Source organism: Lycium barbarum, chromosome 3 (genome assembly GCF_019175385.1).
Source record: "Lycium barbarum isolate Lr01 chromosome 3, ASM1917538v2, whole genome shotgun sequence".
NCBI classification, from domain to species: domain Eukaryota; kingdom Viridiplantae; phylum Streptophyta; class Magnoliopsida; order Solanales; family Solanaceae; genus Lycium; species Lycium barbarum.
This window is the reverse complement of record NC_083339.1, coordinates 129,937,676-129,959,449: the sequence shown is the minus strand read 5'-3', so window position 1 is coordinate 129,959,449 and position 21,774 is coordinate 129,937,676. Positions and strand designations below refer to the sequence as shown.

Here is a 21,774-nt window from a genome sequence, read left to right as displayed (position 1 = left end):
AAGTAAATGTGCACGAGAAAATAAATAAGTGCATACGTGTATATATAAAAAGAAAATAAATATTAAGTATTATGACATATTTCTACGTGAGATAAAAAAGTAGTTGGTTAAAAAGTACAAGTTATATAGATTTTAGTATAAGAATTCATTAAGTGTACAATTTTTGAAGCGGTTGGCCGTAAAAAGTCAAAAGCGAACAAGTAAATGTGCACGAGGAAATAAATAAGTGCATATGTGTATACATAAAAAGAAAATAAATATTAAGTACTATGACATATGTCTATGTGGGATAAAAAAGTAGTTGGTTAAAGAGTACAAGTTATATAGCTTTTAGTATAAGAATTCATTAAGTGTACAATTTTTGAAGCGGTTGGTACAAGGAGGGACAGCCGTGTTCGTCCCTCCACCGCTCTTATATATAATACTAGCCATATCGCACGGGCCGAACATGTTTATTCACTTTAATTAGCCAATCTTTAAGGGTTGTATTTTGGAAATAACTTTTAAAAATATTCTAATTGTTATTATATATAACAAGATATACAAAATGTATTTTACGTACCATCACTTTAGTTATAATTAGAAGATGGAGTTTAAAAATTAAAAATATATGATGGAAAAGAGTCGCACTTTTTTCTCATTGTCATGACAATGAAAGTTATTTAGCGATGTGAAAAAGAAAATTAGTAAGAATATGAAGGGAAATTAATATCTTATATGTATACCGACAGATTGATATCCATCTCAATTAACTAACTGTTCAAATTCAAACATAAGAACCATTGTTGTATATATTGGATTTTTTAAAAGCAAACTAATAAAATATTTTTATTAAATTATTTCAAAAATATATTATAATTTTTTTTATTAACAATTATTGATAAAAAAAAATTGTTACAAAAAAATCAAAATTAGAAAAATATATGTTATATAGTAAATCACCAAATTTGAATTCCAAAATAAAAATATAAAGCAATACATTTTATAAATGTAAGGAAACAATAATCATAAAATCTAAAGGAGAGTAAAATAAGTAAAGTATTGACAGAAAGACATTCCCTCCCTTCACTTTTGCTTGTCCACGTTGACATATCAGGAGAAAGAAATTTTTCTTCTTCTTATTTTATTCTTCACATTAATTACTCATTTTCAAATCATTTTCTAAGGCTATTGAGATTATACATACTAATAAATATGGATATTATGATAAAATGTATACTTCATTTATTAATTCTTAAAGAACGTAAAAAGTCAAAAGTGGACAAGTAATATGGGACGGAGGGAGTACTTTATTTATTTACAATTTCAGTTGATTTTTGTACAACTTATTGTTGATGTGTTCATCCATTTGGGCGTTTGTTGTTAAAAAAAGTTATCTTATTTTAGTTATGTCCGTCTCTTTTTATATTTAGTAAGTGGACAATTCAAATATCCTATATGGATATTATGATAAAATATGTACTTCATTTATTAATTCTTAAAGAAAGTAAAAAGTCAAAAGTGGACAAGTAATATGAGACAGAGGGAGTACTTCATTTATTTATAATTTCAGTTGATTTTTGTACAACTTATTATTGCTGTATTCATTCACTTGAGCGATTGTCGTTAAAAAAAATGTTTTATTTTGGTTACGTCCGCCTCTTTTTATATTTAGTAAGTTGACAATTCAAACATCCTACATGTCAAGTTTATAATTACAAGATTCAAAGGATATTTAATTATATTATACACATTTTTAATTTAGAACCATAAAATTTGAAAATCTATCTTTATTTCTTAAACTCAATATAAAGAACGTGAAAAGTTCTATATGTCAAGTTTATAATCGCAAGATTCAAAGGATATTTTATTATATTATACAAATTTTTAATTTAGAACCACAAGATTTGAAAGTCTATCTTTATTTCTTAAACTCCATGTCTAGTCAAACGTAGACACTTAAAGTTGAGATAGAGGGAGTACATCCTAAATGAAGGAAATGAAAAGACAATTAAGACACTGCGGACCTGTAAGGACTTAAAAAGTAAACTCACAAGAGTTAAAAGTGCACAGAGAAAATAAATATGTGTCGGAGAATTAAAATTGAAGTGTATACGTGTATATATGAGAAGAAAATAAATATTCAGCAAGAACGTGAAAAGTCAAAAGTGAACAAGTAAAAGTGCACGGAGGAAATAAATATGTGTCGGAGAATTAAAATTGAAGTGCATGTGTGTGTACATGGGAAGAAAATAAATATTCAGTACTATGACATACATCCACGTGGGATTTACTAATTCTTAAAGAACGTGAAAAGTCAAAAGTGAACAAGTAAAAGTGCACAGAGGAAATAATTTGTGTAAGAGAATTAAAATTGAACTGTATATGCCTATATATGAGAAGAGAATAAATATTCGGCAAGAATGTGAAAAGTCAAAAGTAAATAAGTAAAAGTACATAGAGGAAATATATGTGTCGGAGAATTCAAATTGAAGTGCATATTTATATACTTGAGAAATGATAAATATTAAGTACTATGACATATTATAAATGTCCACGTGAGATAAGAAAATAATTGGGTAAAGTGTACAAGTTATATAGCTTATGGTATAAGCATTCATTGCGGGTACAATCTGTGAAGCTTTTGGTACAACTGTTTAAAGCTGTGTTCGTCCCTTTAAGGGACTTATTACTATTAATGGAGGAAATAAATTTGTGTAGGAGAATTAAAATTGAACTGCATATGTCTATACATGAGAAGAGAATAAATATTCAACTAGAACACGAAAAGTAAAAAATGAACAAGTAAAAGTGCACGGAGGAAATAAATATGTCGGTGAATTAAATTTGAAGCGCATATTTTAATACATGAGAAGAGAATAAATATTAAGTATTATGACATATGTCTACGCGGGATATAAAAATAATTAAATAAAGTGTAGAAATTATATAACTTTTGGTATAAATATTCACTGCGGGTACAATTTGAAAAGAAGTGGGTACAAGGAGGGACTGTTGTATTCGTCCTTCCTTCACACTTATTATATATAGAAAAGAAAAGAAAAGTATTTTAATTTTTTTTTTTAAACAATAAGTAGTTTAATTAAAAAAATTGGAATTGAGGAAATAAGATTTGTGGAATCACGGCAAGTGGTAAACACATTCTCCCCTGGAGCGCGTTACTTATACTTCCTAATTAATAATTGCCGCGTAGGATTTAATAAATTAACCCAACTGGAAAAAAGAATTTTTACAGATCTGAAAAGAGTTGCCAACAACAATCACAGCCGCCAGATCTGAATCGTACGGTCTTAAACAGAAAATAAGGAAAATCGTCAGATCAATTAAGGAGGAGAAACGTACGGTCAAGATTAACGAATGAGCGGCGGGCTGGGCTTCAAACAGCCTTTAAGTAGAGATGGTGGGCATCAAAAAGAGAGACCCAACAAAGACAATCTCGTAAGTACTCTCTCTTTCTCTCTCTTTATATATTTTTCATTTCATCTCTTTGTTTCTCTCTCTAGCTTTACCTTTTCAATTGTATTTATTTATTCACTCTCTCTATTTAGCGGTGAAAAGAGGGTTTTTTTTTTTTTTTTTTTTTTGTCATCTAGGGTTTGGTCCTTGATTTGGGGTGGCGGGTCTGACCCGAACCGAATAAGATCTCAACCCTTTTTGGAGATCCAGGTTTTCAATTGGATTCTTCTTACTTTCTTGATCTTGCATTATACTTCAACCTTTTTAGGAATTTAACTATAAAGGTAGGATCTTTTTATAGATAGGGTTTGTTTTACAACGAAGGGAATTTGATTTGAAGGTTAGGGTTTCGATAAATCTGTTATTCTTTCCCAATTTGTTAAATCCATAATCAAGAATAAAATCAGACGTTTGTTAGTGATAAAGGCAAATCTTGATATCTTGAACGAACGAAGAATTAATTGATTTCTGCATTGTGCGAAACGGTGAAAGGTGTCATATGGTATTGATATCCTTGACAGTTGTTGACGTGGCTGAGTTATAAGTGTAATTTGATTGGATCAAATGTTGAAAAGAAATAGCTGATATGTGCAGAATTGGGGAGGTATTCACATGGCACCTACTGTTCCAATAGATTACATTGGGCAGAGAGAATCGAAAAAGTTCTTTAAAACGGATTCAGTTGATATGATGGGAAAATCGCGCAAGGTTTTTAAAGGTTACATGTCTGGGATTGTGCCTGATTTTCGTAATAATGCTGTTGAGACAATGGCGGAATCGGAGGGTTTTGGGAGCTCAGGACGGGTTGATACTGAAAGGACTGCTTCAGAGGACTCTTGTGCACCTAAAAGGAAATCAGTTTCTTTCAATGCTGATGGTTATGATCGATTTGGCGTACCTATTCAAGTAATGTCGTTATCCAAGATGTCACACTCCGAGAGAAAAGGGTTGGGAATTAGGTTGAGGAATGAACTTGAACTAGTGAGGGTACTCCAGAAGAAAATTGCATCTGTCGGCTCTGGTAATGGGGTTCTTTCACCTGCTAGCGATATTCAAAATTGCACCAATGGGCAGAGGAGGTCAGGGCCAGAGATATCTCAGCGGTATATGGCTGAAGCAGTGGTGCCTTCTGGGAAGAAAAAGGCTCCGTCAGGAAGAAATGGACCTCTTACTAAAGGACCTGGAGCTAAGCGGCCTAAGCCAATGCAACAGGTTGTCCCCTCAGATACAAACATTGTCATGTTGATGAAACAGTGCGAGACATTGCTAAACAGAATGATGACACATCAGCATGGTTGGGTCTTCAATAGTCCAGTTGATGTCGTAAAGTTAAAAATCCCCGACTACTTCACTGTTATTAAGCAACCAATGGACCTAGGGACTATCAGATCAAAGTTACATTCGGGAGAATATTTGAGCCCCATGCAGTTTGCTTCCGATGTGAGGCTCACTTTTAAAAATGCAATGACATACAATCCGCCAGGAAATGATGTTCATATCATGGCTCAAACACTTAGTAAATTTTTTGAGGTTAGATGGAAACCAATAGAAAAGAAGATTCCTGTTATTATAGAGGAATCTTTACCTTCTAAATCTAGTGTTATCATAGAAACTGAAACTCATACTCCTTTAGCAATGCCGCCTTCAAAGAAGAAGAAAATTGCTCCACTGGAGAACAAGGTTAAACCAGAACCCGTAAAGCGAATCATGAGTGATGTTGAAAAACATAAACTCACTGCCGAGCTTGAATCTTTACTGTCTGAATTACCTGAACATATAGTTGATTTCCTGAAAGAAAAAAGTTCCAATGGAAGTCAAGTCAATGAAGATGAGATCGAGATTGATCTTGATGTTCTTTCTGACGATGTCTTGTACGAGCTACGGAAGCTTTTGGATGACTATCTACTGGAAAAACAGAAAAATCAGGCAAAAGGTGAACCTTGTGAGATGGAGGTAAATATCATTATGTGGATGCCTGGTGTGTTGCTTCATATGTTATATATTACATTAGTACTCCTTGTATGCAAATTATGATGTCATATTCTTTTTGCTGTTCTACAGCTTCACAATGAGTCTGGATTCAGTAACTCATCCATGCAACCCGGCAAAGGTGAGTTTAATCATTAGATGTGAAGTATTTGAGTTGGATATAGTGTGATTGTTAAAGTATGTAGTTTCTGATTCCTTTGTTTTTCCCCCCCTTTTTCCTTTTCTGTGTTTTCATTCTGTATACAGGAAATGATCCGGCAGATGAGGAGGTGGATATCGGTGGGAACGATCCACCTGTTTCAAGCTTCCCACCTGTGGAGATTGAGAAGGATAGAGCTCGCAGGAGCAATAAATGCAGTAGTTCAAGTAGTTCGAGTAGTGATTCTGGCTCTTCATCTAGTGGTTGGTGCTATTAAGAAAGTTTTACGTAGCTTTGTAGCCATTTTCTTGCATGTTCATTATATAAATTTATCATGGTAAATAATCAAACATTTTAATTGTTCCTTTTATGCATGAACATGCTCACTGTCTCGTGGCATAATGGGACATCCGAGAAGAGGAGTACTTCAGCTATGACCTTGTTTTGTGCATTTTCAGAAACATTTTATAGGGGTTTGAAATTTAGATGCTTTTAGCTGGTTTCCGTATGTTAAAGAGAGGATGGGGCGGATAAGGGTAGAAGGGCAGGCCCATTATCCACCGAGTTTTGAACTGTGTGTTGCTCATTCTTTCCATGATTATCAGACCATGCATGCCCTTGTGTTTCTAATGGCCTGATGACAGAATCTACAACCACTGTATTTCTTACAATTGCCTCCCAGCTTAATCTGTATAAATGCTAATTCTTGACTCTTGAGTATTTTCCGATGTCAACATTCTGAAATGCTGTCCATAGAATTGTGTTAGCAGCCAAAAAAAATAGATCCCGTCCTGATCTTCCACCACCATTAAACATAGCATTGCCTCCGTATGATCACTGCTGCCATTCTACTCTGACATTATGACAGACGTTTCAGAACTATCTTCTGAAATGTTATCACAAGCACCAAGCTAGTAGAACTACCATGCTCCAGAAGTGCAAGAAGAGGTCTACCATTGCCTCTTTCATATCCTGCTTGTTCTTTTTTCTGAGCAAATATAACATTTGCAGCTTCCAAACTTTCCCCAGACTTGTCTTTGCCTCCACGAGGTTCTATTGTAATCACTATACCATCAAAAACAGCTGCCTTCTCATTCACTCGGAAAAGCATACTGAGGTTTTTTTCGGGGGGGGGGGGGGGGGTCTCCTCATTTATTGGTCATGTTTCCCCACTGTGTGGTCTGTATTAAATATGTCCCTCTGTAGCTGCTGTTTAGGAGTGCCTTCACAACTGCTATGCTTTGAAGTTACTAGCAGACGGAAATAAGAGGATTCAAGGATGGGCTGAAGCGATGGCAGAAACTTTTGGTGGAAAAATGAACAGCCTAAAGGAGATTAGGGTGTTAATTGTTTGTTAAATGCCCATCAAATACATGTTTATTTTGGCTTTAGTGCTTTACTCAACATGTCACTTTTTGCTTATAACAGCTTTTGTGGAAAGGACATATCCATTGTAAAGCCAAAAAGTGACATGTTGCAACTTTTTGCAGCTTTTGTAGGATGTTTCACTTCTGAATTACTATTTAATTGAGGTGTTGTACGTTGCAACAAAAGTAAGATAGAAGAAAAAAAATAAACATGGAGAGAAATAACTGGATTGCTTTTTCTATTTTGGGAAAGCACCTTCTTTTAAAGTTCTAGGAAATAGTTTTTTTTACATCTTGCTCATCAGTTTTGAACTCTTAACACTTGAGTCATTGCTGTGTGATGTGTAGAAACTTTTTGTGCTCCCGCTTTCTCTTTCATGTTGCCAAACGTTTTTGTGGAATAGAAATAAAGCTGGGTATTGGTACTTTGACATTTTGATACTGAAGCACCTTGCTGCAGTCATGATTGTCAGTAGGCCGTGGAAAATGTAGGCTAGGTAATGAGAAACTTTTAACTTGATAATTGATATTAATTTGATATGAATTAGGTATAGATGATTTGTTTTTGGTTGTTTCTTTTTTTCTTTTTGCTTGGGCAGGAGGGGGGAGTTTTGGTGTCTCCCTGCTACATAAATTTGGCTGAACTAGACATAACTATACGACATTTAAGTAAAATAGAGCTCGTTAGCATGTTATATGAATGATAATGAGGCTTTGTGGTCATTGAATCACATTAGCAGTATTGGGTAGTTATCTGTCGTAACTATTTGAACTGTCAACTACGATGGATGGGGATGTATGAAGAGATAAGTCAGGAGTGTGATTCTTTTGGCCGAAGAAGTTGAAGTTGAAGTATATCGTATAGGCAAATTTCATAAGTTAATACATTATGGTTGCTTGGAAGTTACTTTATTTAAAAAGTAAAGGGAGTTATTGTGAAAAATAATTTTCTTCTTTTCTCTGACAACCTTGCAAATGCTTATTGTGCTTTTTGTTCATCTTTGGCAATGAAAGCCTGACCCTTGAATCTTCCCACTCATACTTCCGTTAGCAATACCGTTGCTGGGTTTTGAGCAAGCTTTGTTTGCGCTATGGCCTCTAGATTCTAAACATTGATTCTTGATCTTTTATTCTGAATTTTTGTGTATGCACTTCCTGCGGTAACAAATTTTGTTATGTGCTCAAATGTTGATGGATCATACCTCGTATCATATTCTAAACCTATTGGTTAGTGTCCTTTTGGCAAATAGATCTGGGAAAGATATTTGATTAGATGTTGTGTTGCATGTTATTTGCTTGTTTGCTCATTTTCCTCTTATTTGGGCGGATAGCTAAAGTATAAAAAATCAGATGTATTACTTGTCCAAGATTTTGCTTATCCAAGCAAATTTTTTACTCTGTCCAGCAATGGGCTAGATTTTTTAGCCATATTAATTGAGAGAATTTGGTCGAATAGCCATAGACGGCGGCGGATTTACGTGTTAAATTTGGGGCACGTGAACTCATAGTCTCTTTGTAAAACTAGGTATTTTATGTATATATTTTCTAAAATTGGTACAATATTATCTGCTGGCGCTCGTGCTACAAGGCTGAAAGGTGCACTTGGTTGTAGGGATCAATTCCCACTTAATACATCTCCCACCCCCCACCCCCCATCCCCCCCCCTCTCCTTTTTTTTTAAGTAGTGGTGCATTCATTTTAGTGAAATCCTAGATTCGTCTATGGCCGTAGATGCTTTTAAATTGCGTGTTAGGAGGTTTGCATGGAGTTGAAAGTTCAATAGTTCTTACTTGTCTTTGATGGTTGTGCTTTTATGTGTAGCGAGTCTGGCCTGTTGGAAAGTTAGTATTGTCTTTGCTGCCATATTTACTGTGAACTTAAGGCGCTATGCCTTTTTACTTCCTAAAACTGTTATCCGCTTGCTTTCTCAGGTACCGACTCCGGTAGCTCATCTGGTGGTGAATCAGACGCTGGTAAAGATTCAGTTGCCTTAACTGTTCAGAAGGTGTGGATATTATAAGCTATTTGGTTCTCTTATTTGGATTGTTATTATTATGACTGATCATTTCTATTGCCTTCTAAATTCATTTGTTCTTCCGCAGGCAACAGCAGCTTCTGGGGGGAGATTGGAGCAGGAAGATGAGCTTGATCCTCCAGAGACTAGAGGTTGTCAATCTGTGGAAACAAATGACATGATTTTTTCACTGCTGCTTTCTTTTTCTGTAGATCTGTAGGTAGTGGGGAGATTTTGATAGCTTTTTTTTGGTCTGTATGTGTGCTGATATAGTGTTTGTGTCCTACAGATTCCTTGGCTGGCCCAACAGTGATGACTTCTCAGCAAAAGTCCGTTTCTGGTGAGCCCGATGATCATCGAGAGGGTAAGCAATGGTAATAGATGAAGAAAATGTCTGCTACTAGTTTTGCAGCATCATCTCACTCATCATGTGCTGTAACCTTTTAGAGGAGAGTGCTGAACCTGAGAGGCAAGTCTCTCCTGAGAAGCTTTACCGTGCAGCTCTGTTAAGAGGTCGCTTTGCGGATATCATACTAAAAGCTCAGGAGAAGAGCATCGAAAAGGTCAGCCAAACTTTAGCTAGTGTCACTTTTAAGTTAGATTCTTTAGTTCCATTCATCCGGGGTGTACGAGTGTTTGGCTTAACAAGTCTTTTTACAATTTTAGGGTGAAGTGCATGACCCTGAAAAGCTAAAGCTTGAGAGAGAGGAATTTGAAAGGCGAAGGCGAGAAGGTTTATGTTTTCTGCTGTTAGCATGTGTGGAAGTCTCCACAATCACTTCCCTGACCACCTCTTTATTTGTTTATCTGCTTATTGAGAGGAAGTGCTTTAGTTTTTGTTAGCATGTGCGGAATTCCACAATGGCATCTCTGATTTAACCACCTCTTTATTTGTTTATCGCTTATTCAGAGAAAGCTCGTTTACAAGCTGAAGCTAAGGCTGCTGAAGAGGCTCGTAGAAGAGCCGAGGCAGAAGCTGCTGCAGAAGCCAAAAGGAAACGGGAACTTGAAAGAGAAGCTGCCCGTCAGGCACTCCAGAAGGTAGACCAATGGGGTTGCATTTATCAGGATCATCCTTTTAATTGTCACTTTATATTAACTAATAAATCACATGTTAACAGATGGAGAAGACTGTTGAAATCAATGAGAACAGTCGATTTATGGAAGATCTGGAATTGTTTAGAGCTGGTCCAGATGAACAGTTAGAGAGCTTCATTGAGGAGACAAGTCCTGGTCAATCTGAGAATGTTCTTGGGAGTTTCAAATTTAAGGCAAGTAGTAACCCGTTAGAGCAACTCGGATTATATATGAAGGAAGAAGATGAGGAGGACGAAGAAGAAATTGAACCACATAGCAACCCTGACATATCGAATGATCCGGAGGAAGGAGAGATTGATTGACGTCTCTTTAGTACTTTGGCCAATCGACAAGTTGGGATTTTCTTCTGAATCCTTGCATAGTTCCTTAATATAACTCTCATTTTGTCGTCCCAGGGTCCACATGAGTGAAGTCATAACCTTTATATGACTTTGGGTCTCCTAAGCTGATGCAAGGGTCTTTCTGAACTTGGTTAAGAGGGGACTCGGTTGACAGGTCTGGCCAGCATTGCCAGCCATCTTATATTTATATTCCAGATTCTTTTGCTTGTGTATAAGCTGCTGGTTATCTGTCCAGTGGAAGCACGTAGGGAGTGGCTAGGCGCTAGTTGGAAACAGTTTTGTTACTTAGTTTAGCATTAGATTGCTGCCGTGTTGTAGTAAAAGAAAAAATGTTGCTAAAAAGGTAAGTTTGCTTTTCCGTCCAAAAGTGTAGCTCTCCTTTATCTTGTTACAGCATAAAAGGTGAGGTGTAGGCCTTGAAGAAAATGACCATATAAAAAGAATTCAGAGTTGTTAAACCCATATAAGTAGTGCATGGTATTTATAACGTCCATTCCAAGACTTGAATTTTGCTGTTGGAACAGGACAAAGATAATGCAAAAAGCCAAGCAATTTACAAAAATTTGCTTCCCCAGGTTAACAGAAAGTAACAAGGCAAGCAGGAAATATAGGATGAGGATATTAGGAAGCCGCCTACTCCCATGATATTAACTATTGAGTCTACCTTCCTTCCTCTATACCTACAACATTGGTATAATCAATCAACCTTTCGGTCCCAGTCAAGGAAAACCAAATGCGAATGCTGAAAATTCCTACATAACCATTCAACCATCAATAGTAAGAACCTGCAAAGAAAATACATGCTATTACGTTGTGTCAACGAGAACGAAATAAGGGTAAAGAGAGGCGTTGGATATGATCTCAGTACCTGTCCAGTAACATAGCTTGCTGAGGACTGAGTGCCAGGAATTCTACCAATCCAGCAACTTCTTCTGGTTGGCTGTATCGTCCTGTCATCGCAACAAAATTTGTCAATAGTTGCAGCAGGGGCAGAGCCAAGTGGTGGCCAGGGTGTTCACCCGAATCCCCTTCAGGGAAAAATTATCATGTATAGACAAGGTTAAAATTATCTTTTATGTATAAATAGTAGATGTTAAAACCCCCTAGGCTTCCTCGTTTCTTGGTCTTTTATATTTTTGAACTTCAGTAAAAAACCCCGACTCCGCCACTGAGTTACGGTGCTTAAAGTACAAGTTTCTGAATAGGTGGTCTTAACTGATCATAGTCAATCAGAAATGGATATCGCGGCAAACTTCCAAAACTAACACTAAAAAGGAGCAAATTTATGATCACAACACAATCATTCTACATTATCTGATCTTTTAAATCTTAGTTCGTGACTTATGAGTTGGATTCACTAAATTACTTCAGATTTAAAAGGTCAACATATATTTGTTGGTTTGGGATCTTGCAATAAATGCACAGTAACTGTTGTGAGTTGGATTATTCCCTTTTGTTCAACTTGGGAGTCTCTGGTGGCATCTATGAGAGAGTTTGGAATTTTTCCAGAAAGTGTTTGTTTAAACGATTTTTGCAAACATTTCCAAAATTTCCATCATTCGCACAACTGCCACGTTATCAGTTGTCTTAAGACGTCAATTTCTATATGTTTCCATATTTGATGTGCAGGACAGTGTCACATATGAGATACAGTTGTCAATCATAGTCTAAGGAGATCAGCACTGACCTACAGGGAGGCTTGCCAAAATTTTCTTCTCAATGTCTTCACTTAGCTTGGAAGTCATATCTGATGCAATGAATCCAGAGGCCACAGCATTAACCTGATGAAACCAAAGTTTGTGGGTAAATAACTTGCCAAATGCCATCAATAGTCAGTAGCTTGTTAACGTCACATGTTGGGAAGAATTAATTCCTCTGTAGTTGACACTCCAATGTCCCAAGGTTGCTTATATTAACAGAAAAGGCTCTCACTCAAGTGAATAATAGCTCGGATTAAGGAGCACTTACAGTTATATTCCTGCTGGCGTACTCTTTTGGTCAATCCAATCACTCCTGCTTTTGCTGTACTATAGTTGGCTTGCCCAGCATTTGCCAACCAACCACAGAGGGTATGTTGACTTTTCTGCCGTACAAAAATTTAAAGAAGACTTATCGATAAAGTTCTAGAGTACATGGAACAATACAAAAGAATCCATTGGTTTGTATATATAAATACAGCTTCAAATTGACTAAAAAGGCACCAATCAAACTTACCTTTTTCTTTTTCATCATAATTTTAGCAGCAGCCTGCAACAAGGAAAAAGATCTCTCTTAAAAATGTCTTCTTTGAAAAAGACTCAGGTTCAACTCAAATTAAGAAAACTGTATAGATCTCCGTGCAGAGGAATACTCCAGTAAACCACTAGGTACAACTTAGTGGTAATTAATTAAAAAAAAAAAAAGAAAAAAAAAGAGGAATACTCCAGTCAGATTCAAGTCAATAACCTCCTGCCACTGAGATTTCTTCATTCTCATTATAATAAACTAATCACGAGACGGTATGACTGTTGTGAACGTGCATTATTTATTAAGAAAATCAACTGTTCCCCATCGATCAACCACCTGCATACATGATCCTTAAATGGTGAAATTATCCGGAAACAACTGCAGTAAGATAAATTTAAAACAAATTTCACCAGGAAAGGAGTTTGCTTACGGTTTTCATCATTGATTCTACATCTTCTTCTTGTGAAATATCACCACCAAAATTCATAGCTTGGCCACCATATGATTCGATCTGCCAACAAAATAGGAAATTAAATTCAATTTAGGGGAAGACGTCAAAAGGACTACAGATGAACCTTATAGCTGTTCTCAGATTGCGGATGAAACAAGCACTCCATGAGCTACTGTTAAACATTCTACATAGCACTTAATGAAAGGATTTGGCAAACAAGTTGTTAGACAGTCTACTGTTATTACGCATGAAATAGAAACTTAACCTTACAAAATTTGGTAAGCATCAGCTAATACAAAACAATCCAACCTGAGCAAGCACGGGGAATCTGTTGATTAAATCCATTCCTGATAATGTGCCGCTAACAATGCCAATCTGTTCTCCCCATTGAACCCCCACATTTTAGAAGCATGGCATTCAATCTTTTTCTTTATGAAGGCAAATTGGTAAGGAAAGGTACTTTCATGTGGGTAAGGAGAACCCAAGTCATAGTATAATAGCATTGGGTTAGCCGGGGGGTGGGGTGTTCAGGAATTGGAGACACTAGAGTTTTTTGGCACTCCTGGTAAGCTTTTGTTATTTGTCAAACAAGCATTAACCATTACGCACAAAATAAAAACTTAGTCCTGCTAGTAGCATCAGCTACTAAATACAAACACATACAAGAACAAGCCAATCTTCTCGCTGCACAAAATAAACAAGCATCATGACTTGACTGGTCACCAGACATCTCCACATTACTTAGGACTCAGCCTTTCATGAAAAAGAGAGTAATCAGTACAAGTGCTCCAAAAAGGTATTCTCACAGTACTATTGGTTTCAGTATATGAACTCATCAGATTAGTTGTTAGCTATTTCCTCATCAGAACAATTCTGAATTTTATCTAAAAGCCAGAGCAGAATAACTTTTTCCATGGCTTACCAGTTTTCGGAGTTATAGGAGACCTTGCTCTTCACTTCAGAAAATGTAGAACTGAGAGTATCCTTTAAGGCATCCAAGTATATATGATGCATTTGCCACAGGTCCTATAAAAGTCCAAACAAAAATTTCCTACTTAAATTTCTGCAATTTCAGAAGTATTACTACTCTTGTTTTCTGCTTTCCAGCAATTGCTACACTAACTATCATGATTTTATAGCATAGTTGTGGAGGTAACGCTCTATACAAGGAGCAACAGCTTGGTACAGCATGTTGTAAGGACTCAAATTTGAGTGGAGTTCTCTCATTTTAAACCTAAAAAATCTTGGGTAAGTCTAAGTGGTATATGGCATCATTTTCAGTTGGGGCAGGAAAACAACAAACAAGTTGCCACACAACAAAAATTCCCCGGAAACCTTTCTGGAAACTTACTATCGAAAAGCTTCTTTAAGGCTATATCAAGTAAAACTTAATCTAAACAAAACTGTTACTTTCAAATGAATGCTCCTAATTCCCTATTCTGATGCTTTTACTCAAATCTTATGTGCAACAATGATCAAACCATGAAAGACACGGCAGAGGTTTAAGAAATATGTTTTGGCTTTAAGTATATCATACAATGCAGGACAGCACTGAATACTCAAGAAAGTGAGTAAGACAATCTAATCACAGCAATTCTCAGTTACAATTTACAACATGAAATTAGACTTTATGGTTGTTAACAGATGAAAAGGAAAGGAAAAAAGTAACTTCGATGGAGGAGATCCTAGATAGTAAGCACGACTTTCTACACAACGATTTCTTAGACGGACTTGGAGAAAGATACCAAACTCTAAATTGATAGAGAACTGATTTGAATTTCTAATGGAACTGACAAATAGTAAAGGGTACTGGACAGTGGGTCCATTAGCTGCGTCACATGCCCAATGTGTCTATCAACCAGAGGGGCAGACAAAGTAAATTGAAGATATATAGAAAGTAGTAAAGGATAGTGGCCTAGACAATCCAAAATGAAGCCTGTATTTACCCCCAGTAAGTTGGATAACCTATCAGGAGTTAAGCCACTTCGTTGGGGAAATCATTAAATACTACTAAGTCGAAGTCGAAGCTGAAGCATAAGAAAATGATAGTGATATCAACCTCCCACCAAATGCTGTGCTGTTACCTATCACGGACAAGATAAGCTCAGGATAAATGATCAGCAACACTTGAGGTTAGAGAGAAGCAGAGCAGAACGGAAGAGACAGACAGAGCTGGAACATGAAAGTCCCCTGCTATCACCAACCATGTCGGAATATGCAATAGTTGTGGTAGTACCCCTTCCCCCTCTAATACAAGGTTTTCAGGAAAAAATGGCAATGCTGAACCAGAAATGGAAAAGTGAGCAGAACAGGCGAAGAGTTATTCTGGAGAAGAAAAGCTACGCTCAGCATAAAATCGGTGCTGCGATTTGAGAAGACTCTGAAAGAGAATTCACAAAATATGGGAGATATGCCAAAAGCTAAAAAGCTATAAAGGCAGGAGGGATTTGCAATTGGCGTTTAGGATATTAGAGTCTTATCAGAACTATGAGGGAGGGGTAGGGAGAAAAGGGAGATCAGGGGAGGGGAAGTTAGTCAAACATGCAACCAATGAATTTAAGAATCCTGTTACTGGAAGTGAAGGAACTTTGAAGCCCAACAAAAAGCCATGTAATGAGAGCGGTGAAAAAATTTAGACCTATGTTATTTAATATTCATGAGAGGTAGTGCAAAAAGTATGCGGATATCGCTGGCGGTCGTATTATCTGTTGATAAAGGCAATGTATCTTGAAATTAGGGTGTCACAGACTGACTTTGAATAAGTGTTTCTGAGGATATTTAAAGACAGCGTAACTAATAAAGTGGTCTCGTGGAAACAACTGCATAACATAACAAAGATGATCATGTCCTTGGTGATAGCAGGTGATCTTAATGCACTAAGATATGCAATGGAGCAAAGAAACTCTAGCAACCAGTCAGATCAGAGATCTACAATGCGTCCCTGTGGATAAGGTAACATATCCATGGAATGAGGAGATATTATAGAGCTCATGTAAGCAAACCCTGCCAAGATCGATATCAAAACAGTCCAATCATACTAGATTTCGGGTGATGTATAAGGGACTGTTTCCTTTCAGATTTAAACATGTGACTACACCATGAGATCTTCAAAAAGATCGTCAAGCCTTGTAGGAAAGAGGTGGTGGGGAGACCACGCTAAGTTGGCGATAAAGTTGAAACTATTAAAGAATTTTCAAAAGGTGGGATTGAGAAATGTGTGGTAAAGTGGAAATTACCATGTCAGATTTGCTTTTTGAATTGGAGATAAAGGAAAAGAAAAGATATTAGTGAAACGAGATCAAAAGCTGATGAAATGCAAAGAAAATAATTGAACGATCAACTGGGAAGGTTACTTGTAGCAGACGAAGTGATTCAGAGACAAAGATCACAAGCACCTGGCTAAAAAAGGAGATAGCAATGACCAATGTTTACAGGAAATACAATTCTATAATAAGAATCAATGGATGGCCAAGAACTTTCAGCGAAGAGGGGAATGGAGAAGACATAACCCAGTACTACCAGAAGTTGAATTCTAAGATGGAGAATTGAAGATCATTACTAAGCAGAACTCCTTTTTCAGAGAATCAAAGAGAGGCAAAGATGAAGATCAGCTTGCTGTTACCTTGTAGAGCCACTTCACAGCTTTGGGCAATGATATCCTCCTTATTTGACATCTATTAGGCACTCTTAAAGAGAATGCTAGAGATGATATAGCAAGTGAGTCACCTTTTAAAACTATATGGAAAGAAAAGACCAAGAGGATACTTCAAGGAAGGGAGAAGAGCTTAAGAATTAGTAAGAGACCAAGTGCAGTCTACATGAACGGTTGTACATATTTTTTATTATCATCTAGGCAAATTACTTGAAATGATATTTGAGTTACCAAAAATAGAAAGACAATAAATAAAAGTAAGCTTTCTGAAAAGATGCACCGTGATATTTTTACTGTATTTGTCTTGCACAGCTGCACTCCTGCAGTCATGCAACGCTAATGTTACAATTTCAAGTCATCTGCCAGAAATACTTCGGAAACTAGACCTTACATATATTCCAACTTTATGGTGTTGTTGGAGTATTCTCTTTCCTGCCTCTGAGCATAGGTCATGTGATAAGAGTCCAACTTTTCAAAATTATAGCTTTGGTACTGACCTAACATGCACAGAACTTCCCTCAACGACTTGGAGATTCATATTTCACTCAGGTCTCCATCAAGAGCAGTAAGAATGAAGAAGACAAACAAGAATGCTTTCAACTAGGGAAAGAGGGTTTCAGATCCTAAAGAAAGAGATCCAACTTATAAAATTGACTTTTGCGTTGGTATAGCAGATGAAATTTGCTTACTGTGGTCTCTCAACTTTTATTTTCCCCAAAAGAACCAAAAAAGTGAACAAGAAGTACCCACCCTCAATATGAATCATTCAGCACTCATAATGGTGAAAGAAGTGCGGGAATACTCTTCCAAACATCACTCGGAAGTCAGAAATACTGTTCCATGGCCTCAACTTTCAACTACACAAAAGAAATATATCACATGGAATTGGAGGGATTTAGTAAAATAACAAAATCACCCCAAAAATTTACTGAAAAAAGGAACACACCTCTTTGGAAACTTCTTCTGCCTCCTTTGAAGATCTCGCATAATTCACTAGGAGGACCTAACAACAAATTAACAAGTGGGTTAGACGAGTACGTGAGAGATTTCTTAGATTTAATGATGTAGCATAAATGATCTAGAATATATTCTTTAAAGGGAACATATAACTTAACATACAATTCACGCCAAAAGCATTATTCAAGGTGTATAAGGAAATTGCACCTCTACCACCTTTAAAGACGAATAATCATTCGAAATGGTAAGCTTGGCTGGGTTAAAATGTCTCACTAAAAGTTGAAAGCAATGGAAAAGATAGAGCGGAAAAAAGATATTCAAGCAAAGGGTTAACAGTAACCACGACGAATTATCCAAGTTTCACTCCGCGTTACATCATATAACTGCCAAAACGAATTTGGGAGCACAAAAACAAATATAGGTACTTCTAATTAGAGGTGCGTCCAGGATTTGGAGGTTCGGGGTGCCATATTGCTTTGAACATAGACGTGTAGTTATTTACACAGATCAACTAGAGTAAACATTTGGCTGGATGTTTGATCAACTTTGGGCTTCGATTTGGGTTATTCGTCTTTTCAGTTTATATATAAAAACCAGTCGAAAGAAAAATGTAATAATTATACTTGGCGCAGAGCATAAAACTTCCAATAATATGAGCAATCTTAATAAATATATATTCATTTGTAATTTTCCGTGACGAGTTTTCATATTCTAAAAAGAGTCAATAATGTTACATTTGCAGATACTTCACGGTTTATGTAACAAACTAAGTAATTATTCAAATTATAATTACCAAATGCTATTCCACACTTCATTTTTTATCTACTTCATGAATGAGAATACTCCTCCACAGTTGTGATAGCAATAGGTAAAATCAATGTCAACTTCACAAGTAAATAAACAAGTGAATAAATCTCCACAAGATCTGTCTGAGCCAATACTTTTTGCCAAATCACCAATTCCTTGCAAGTTGGAGAACTTGGAATTACAACCTTATGAAAAAGTCCCACGTCAGTGGTTAATGGGATGGGTGGTCTCCTTGTATGGTCTAGGGAAATCCTCCCCTCATGAGCTAGCTTTTGGGGTTGAGTTAGTCAGATGTCCAGCCCTGGGCGTGAGGGTGTGTATGAAGAAGTCTCACATCGGTGGTTAATGGGATAGGTGGTCCTCTTATATGGTCTTGGGTAATCCTCCCTCATGAGCTAGCTTTTGGGGTTGAATTAGGTTCAAGATCCATTATTAACACCTTAACTACGACTTACGAAAGTATTGATTTGGTAACTTAGATCCCGAGTCTGTAATTCGTCAAACTCATTTGGATAACACTTCACCAAAGTCATTATTCTGACCTCATCAAATTTAAAAAGGAATTAGTTGAATTCGAGCTAACTATCCCAAGAAACAAATCACTACTCACTATATAATAAGTGAAAAATTTGTGACCCCTGCTTCTCAATTTCAACATTAATTGTACATGAACAAAGAAACAAAGAAATTAAATTTTGAGAAACCAGGTGGTACTTGTCAATTTGATAGAAGCTAGCAACTAATTCTTTGTACCATGATATTAAAGTCAGACCTATGTCGCTAGATTTAGGTCTTTCTCAAGTTTCCAAATTTTCTTTTCATCTTGCACATTTTCCTATGTTACTGCTTGAGTAAAACGTAGTACTCCATTAAAGAAAACAAGTAAGAGCTGTGGGTTGGCAAATCTTATTCAATGAGCATAACTGTCAAAGGAACTGGGCATGGGGAAAAAGGAAGAAACTAAAATAAATGAATTGGACAGAGCTAGTCATTCACGTTACAAATTACAAATGAACTGGATCTTTTCTTGTTATCTCTATGTGATGCAGCACAAGATTACAAAGTTGTGGGACAAACCTTTTTTTTTTTTCCTAACAGCAAAGAAAAATTCCAACCATTATATCTGTGGCTCTGTGCTGTCTATTTGACACAAGCCAGAACATTTAAACAAGTATTTCCAATAGGTTCGATCCCCCGCCAACCAGAAAGAATCTTTCACCCTTCAGTACTGGCACATCGTTAACTTTTGTTATTCCGGGTGGCACTGAAGATATTTATATATTTCTTATATGTATATACACCTATAAATAGATTTTCCCGTGAAGCTCGAGGGTGGCGTGGCACCCCCTCGGCCCTTAGTGGATCCGCCCCTGCTTTTAATACTTCCTTTTTGAGCTATAGCCCAAAAAACACAACTTAAGTAACCACCACTGTATCTTAAAATTAAAACTGTTCTTTATTAGTTCTATTTATAAAAGTTGATGTTGTTGTACAACAAAATCACGGGTTTCCAGTAAAGCCATCTTATTTACAAATATGTAACGTATGATAGAAAGCTAATCATCCAGGTAGGGGTGTTTATAGGGTGGTTCAGTTAGATATTTGCACTTAATGGTTCCACTTATCGGTTTTTAAATATATTAATTCGCTAACCTAAGCAATAAGATATTGGTGGTTGGTGTGGGTTTAGCAGTCATCAGTTATATCAATAATATCTTTACAGATTAACTTAACAATTATCTTATAACATGGAAGCTAAATGACTTGTATGGAATCTCCCTGTTAGCACCTCCTCTTACCATAACAACTGTATTTGATATACAAGCATTAAAGCAATAAATTCATATCAATTTTGAGCAAGATACAGTACAACCGAAAAAAATGTAATTCAAAATTGGAATGCTAGCGAAGTAACAACACAACGGCACTGAAATTCAGCAAGATCTACACTAAATCATCAACAACTTACCTGATTTTGGACCGAAATTAGGGATACAATGATAAGGAAATGGAGTGGAATATAGGGTTTCTATAGACTAAAGATAATTTATATACATAGTGATAGAAATGTAAATATAATAGGGGTAACGGATTAACCATTAACAAGAAAGTTCCAAAACGTTTCTTATACAGATAAACCAATAAACCTATTTTGCGGTAGGGTTTTGAATAGGCCTACATCCAGGCAATATATCAATGTGGTTGTCAATAGTCCTAATCTATGAAATATACTCACAAATTGAAGGGCAAAGGGAGTCGAGAATAATTTAATCTGAAATCATAAGGCTAGTTTAAGTAGATAAAGACAAAGTATGTGAATGGATGACGTGGCAACCTGGTTTTCCCAATTCCTGTAGAAGCTTCTAGATTTGCCATACCAGCTTGCTCAGTAGCTCTTATATGACTACCGGATTATCCCTCAACACATTACATAAATGTAGCAAAATGGAGGGTGGGAGAGGAAAAGGACCACCGGCATTGTAAGGAAGAAATTAGATGAATGGGTGTTGTTTAATGCCAAAACTTTCCGATGAAATCAAGGGAAGATCATCTGTTTCCAACTAAGCTAATTTTGGGGCTTTGTTATTACGTTATACTAGTAATTATTATAGAATCTAATTAGTGGGCGTAAAAACCAAAATAAAGGATTTGGTTGACCAAACTTATTTAAGATTCAGAGAAATCGATTAATCTCCATTGTTACGTCACTAGTCAAAAATTGAAATTGTACTCTACCGTTACGAGAAAATGTTTCGTATGAATATGTAATGTATTCAATTGGCAATTTGAATAAACAGGTCTTTTTATTTACTGACATGCATTTATTTTCAAGATTTGAACTCCAGACTATTAATTAAAGATAAGGTCGTCTACAAATAGTATTAAGGTTATTTAGTAGCTTCTTATTATTATTTTCTTTGTTTCAACTTATGTGACATCATTTTTTTTGGTCTGTCTGAGAGAAAATGTTACATTTCTATACTCAGAAACAATTTAACTTTATATAATACTTGTCTTGAACCACACATTTCAAAAGTCTTCCTATATTTCTTAAACGTCGTGTCAAGTCAAAGAGAGCCATATAAATTGGAACGGAGGGAGTAGTATTTACTATCCACTGAGTGCTGTTATAAATTTCCCCATTCTCAAGATCTAAACTTCCGACCCTTGATTAAAGATGACGAGATCTCATTTATCTCGGTGGTTTTAGCAATATTAAGTCACTCCCCCCACTTAAATGGCTTCAAATTTTAGTAAGACGTGTAATCGATGGAAA

General features: G+C 36.2%; 1 protein-coding gene, 1 long non-coding RNA gene and 1 pseudogene across 3 annotated transcripts; 1 reads left to right on the top strand and 2 right to left on the bottom strand.

Moving 5' to 3' along the window:
- The first annotated feature begins 3,315 nt into the window (after positions 1–3,315).
- On the top strand, positions 3,316–10,771 carry LOC132632496 (transcription factor GTE10-like). Of its 2 annotated transcripts, XM_060348458.1 has the most exons (12): positions 3,383–3,438; positions 3,594–3,666; positions 4,051–5,409; positions 5,518–5,566; positions 5,692–5,847; positions 8,883–8,956; positions 9,054–9,117; positions 9,255–9,329; positions 9,413–9,528; positions 9,632–9,698; positions 9,876–10,006; positions 10,087–10,771. In XM_060348458.1, exons 1-12 carry the CDS (start codon positions 3,398–3,400, stop codon positions 10,363–10,365), a joined length of 2,484 nt encoding a protein of 827 aa, XP_060204441.1. In that variant the 5' UTR covers positions 3,383–3,397; the 3' UTR covers positions 10,366–10,771. The 2 variants fall into 2 exon arrangements, with proteins under 2 accessions (XP_060204442.1, XP_060204441.1); XM_060348459.1 differs by lacking the exon at positions 3,594–3,666 and having other exon boundaries at positions 3,316–3,438.
- Positions 10,772–10,847: 76 nt separating this feature from the next.
- On the bottom strand, positions 10,848–12,879 carry LOC132631347 (3-oxoacyl-[acyl-carrier-protein] reductase, chloroplastic-like; annotated as a pseudogene).
- Positions 12,880–13,147: 268 nt separating this feature from the next.
- Positions 13,148–21,303, bottom strand: LOC132632497 (uncharacterized). The gene is made up of 5 exons (XR_009579427.1): positions 20,833–21,303; positions 17,680–17,736; positions 17,484–17,590; positions 14,004–14,107; positions 13,148–13,834 (listed from the first exon to the last, which is right to left on the bottom strand). It is a non-coding gene; the product is annotated as an uncharacterized LOC132632497 (long non-coding RNA).
- Between the last annotated feature and the right edge of the window lie 471 nt (positions 21,304–21,774).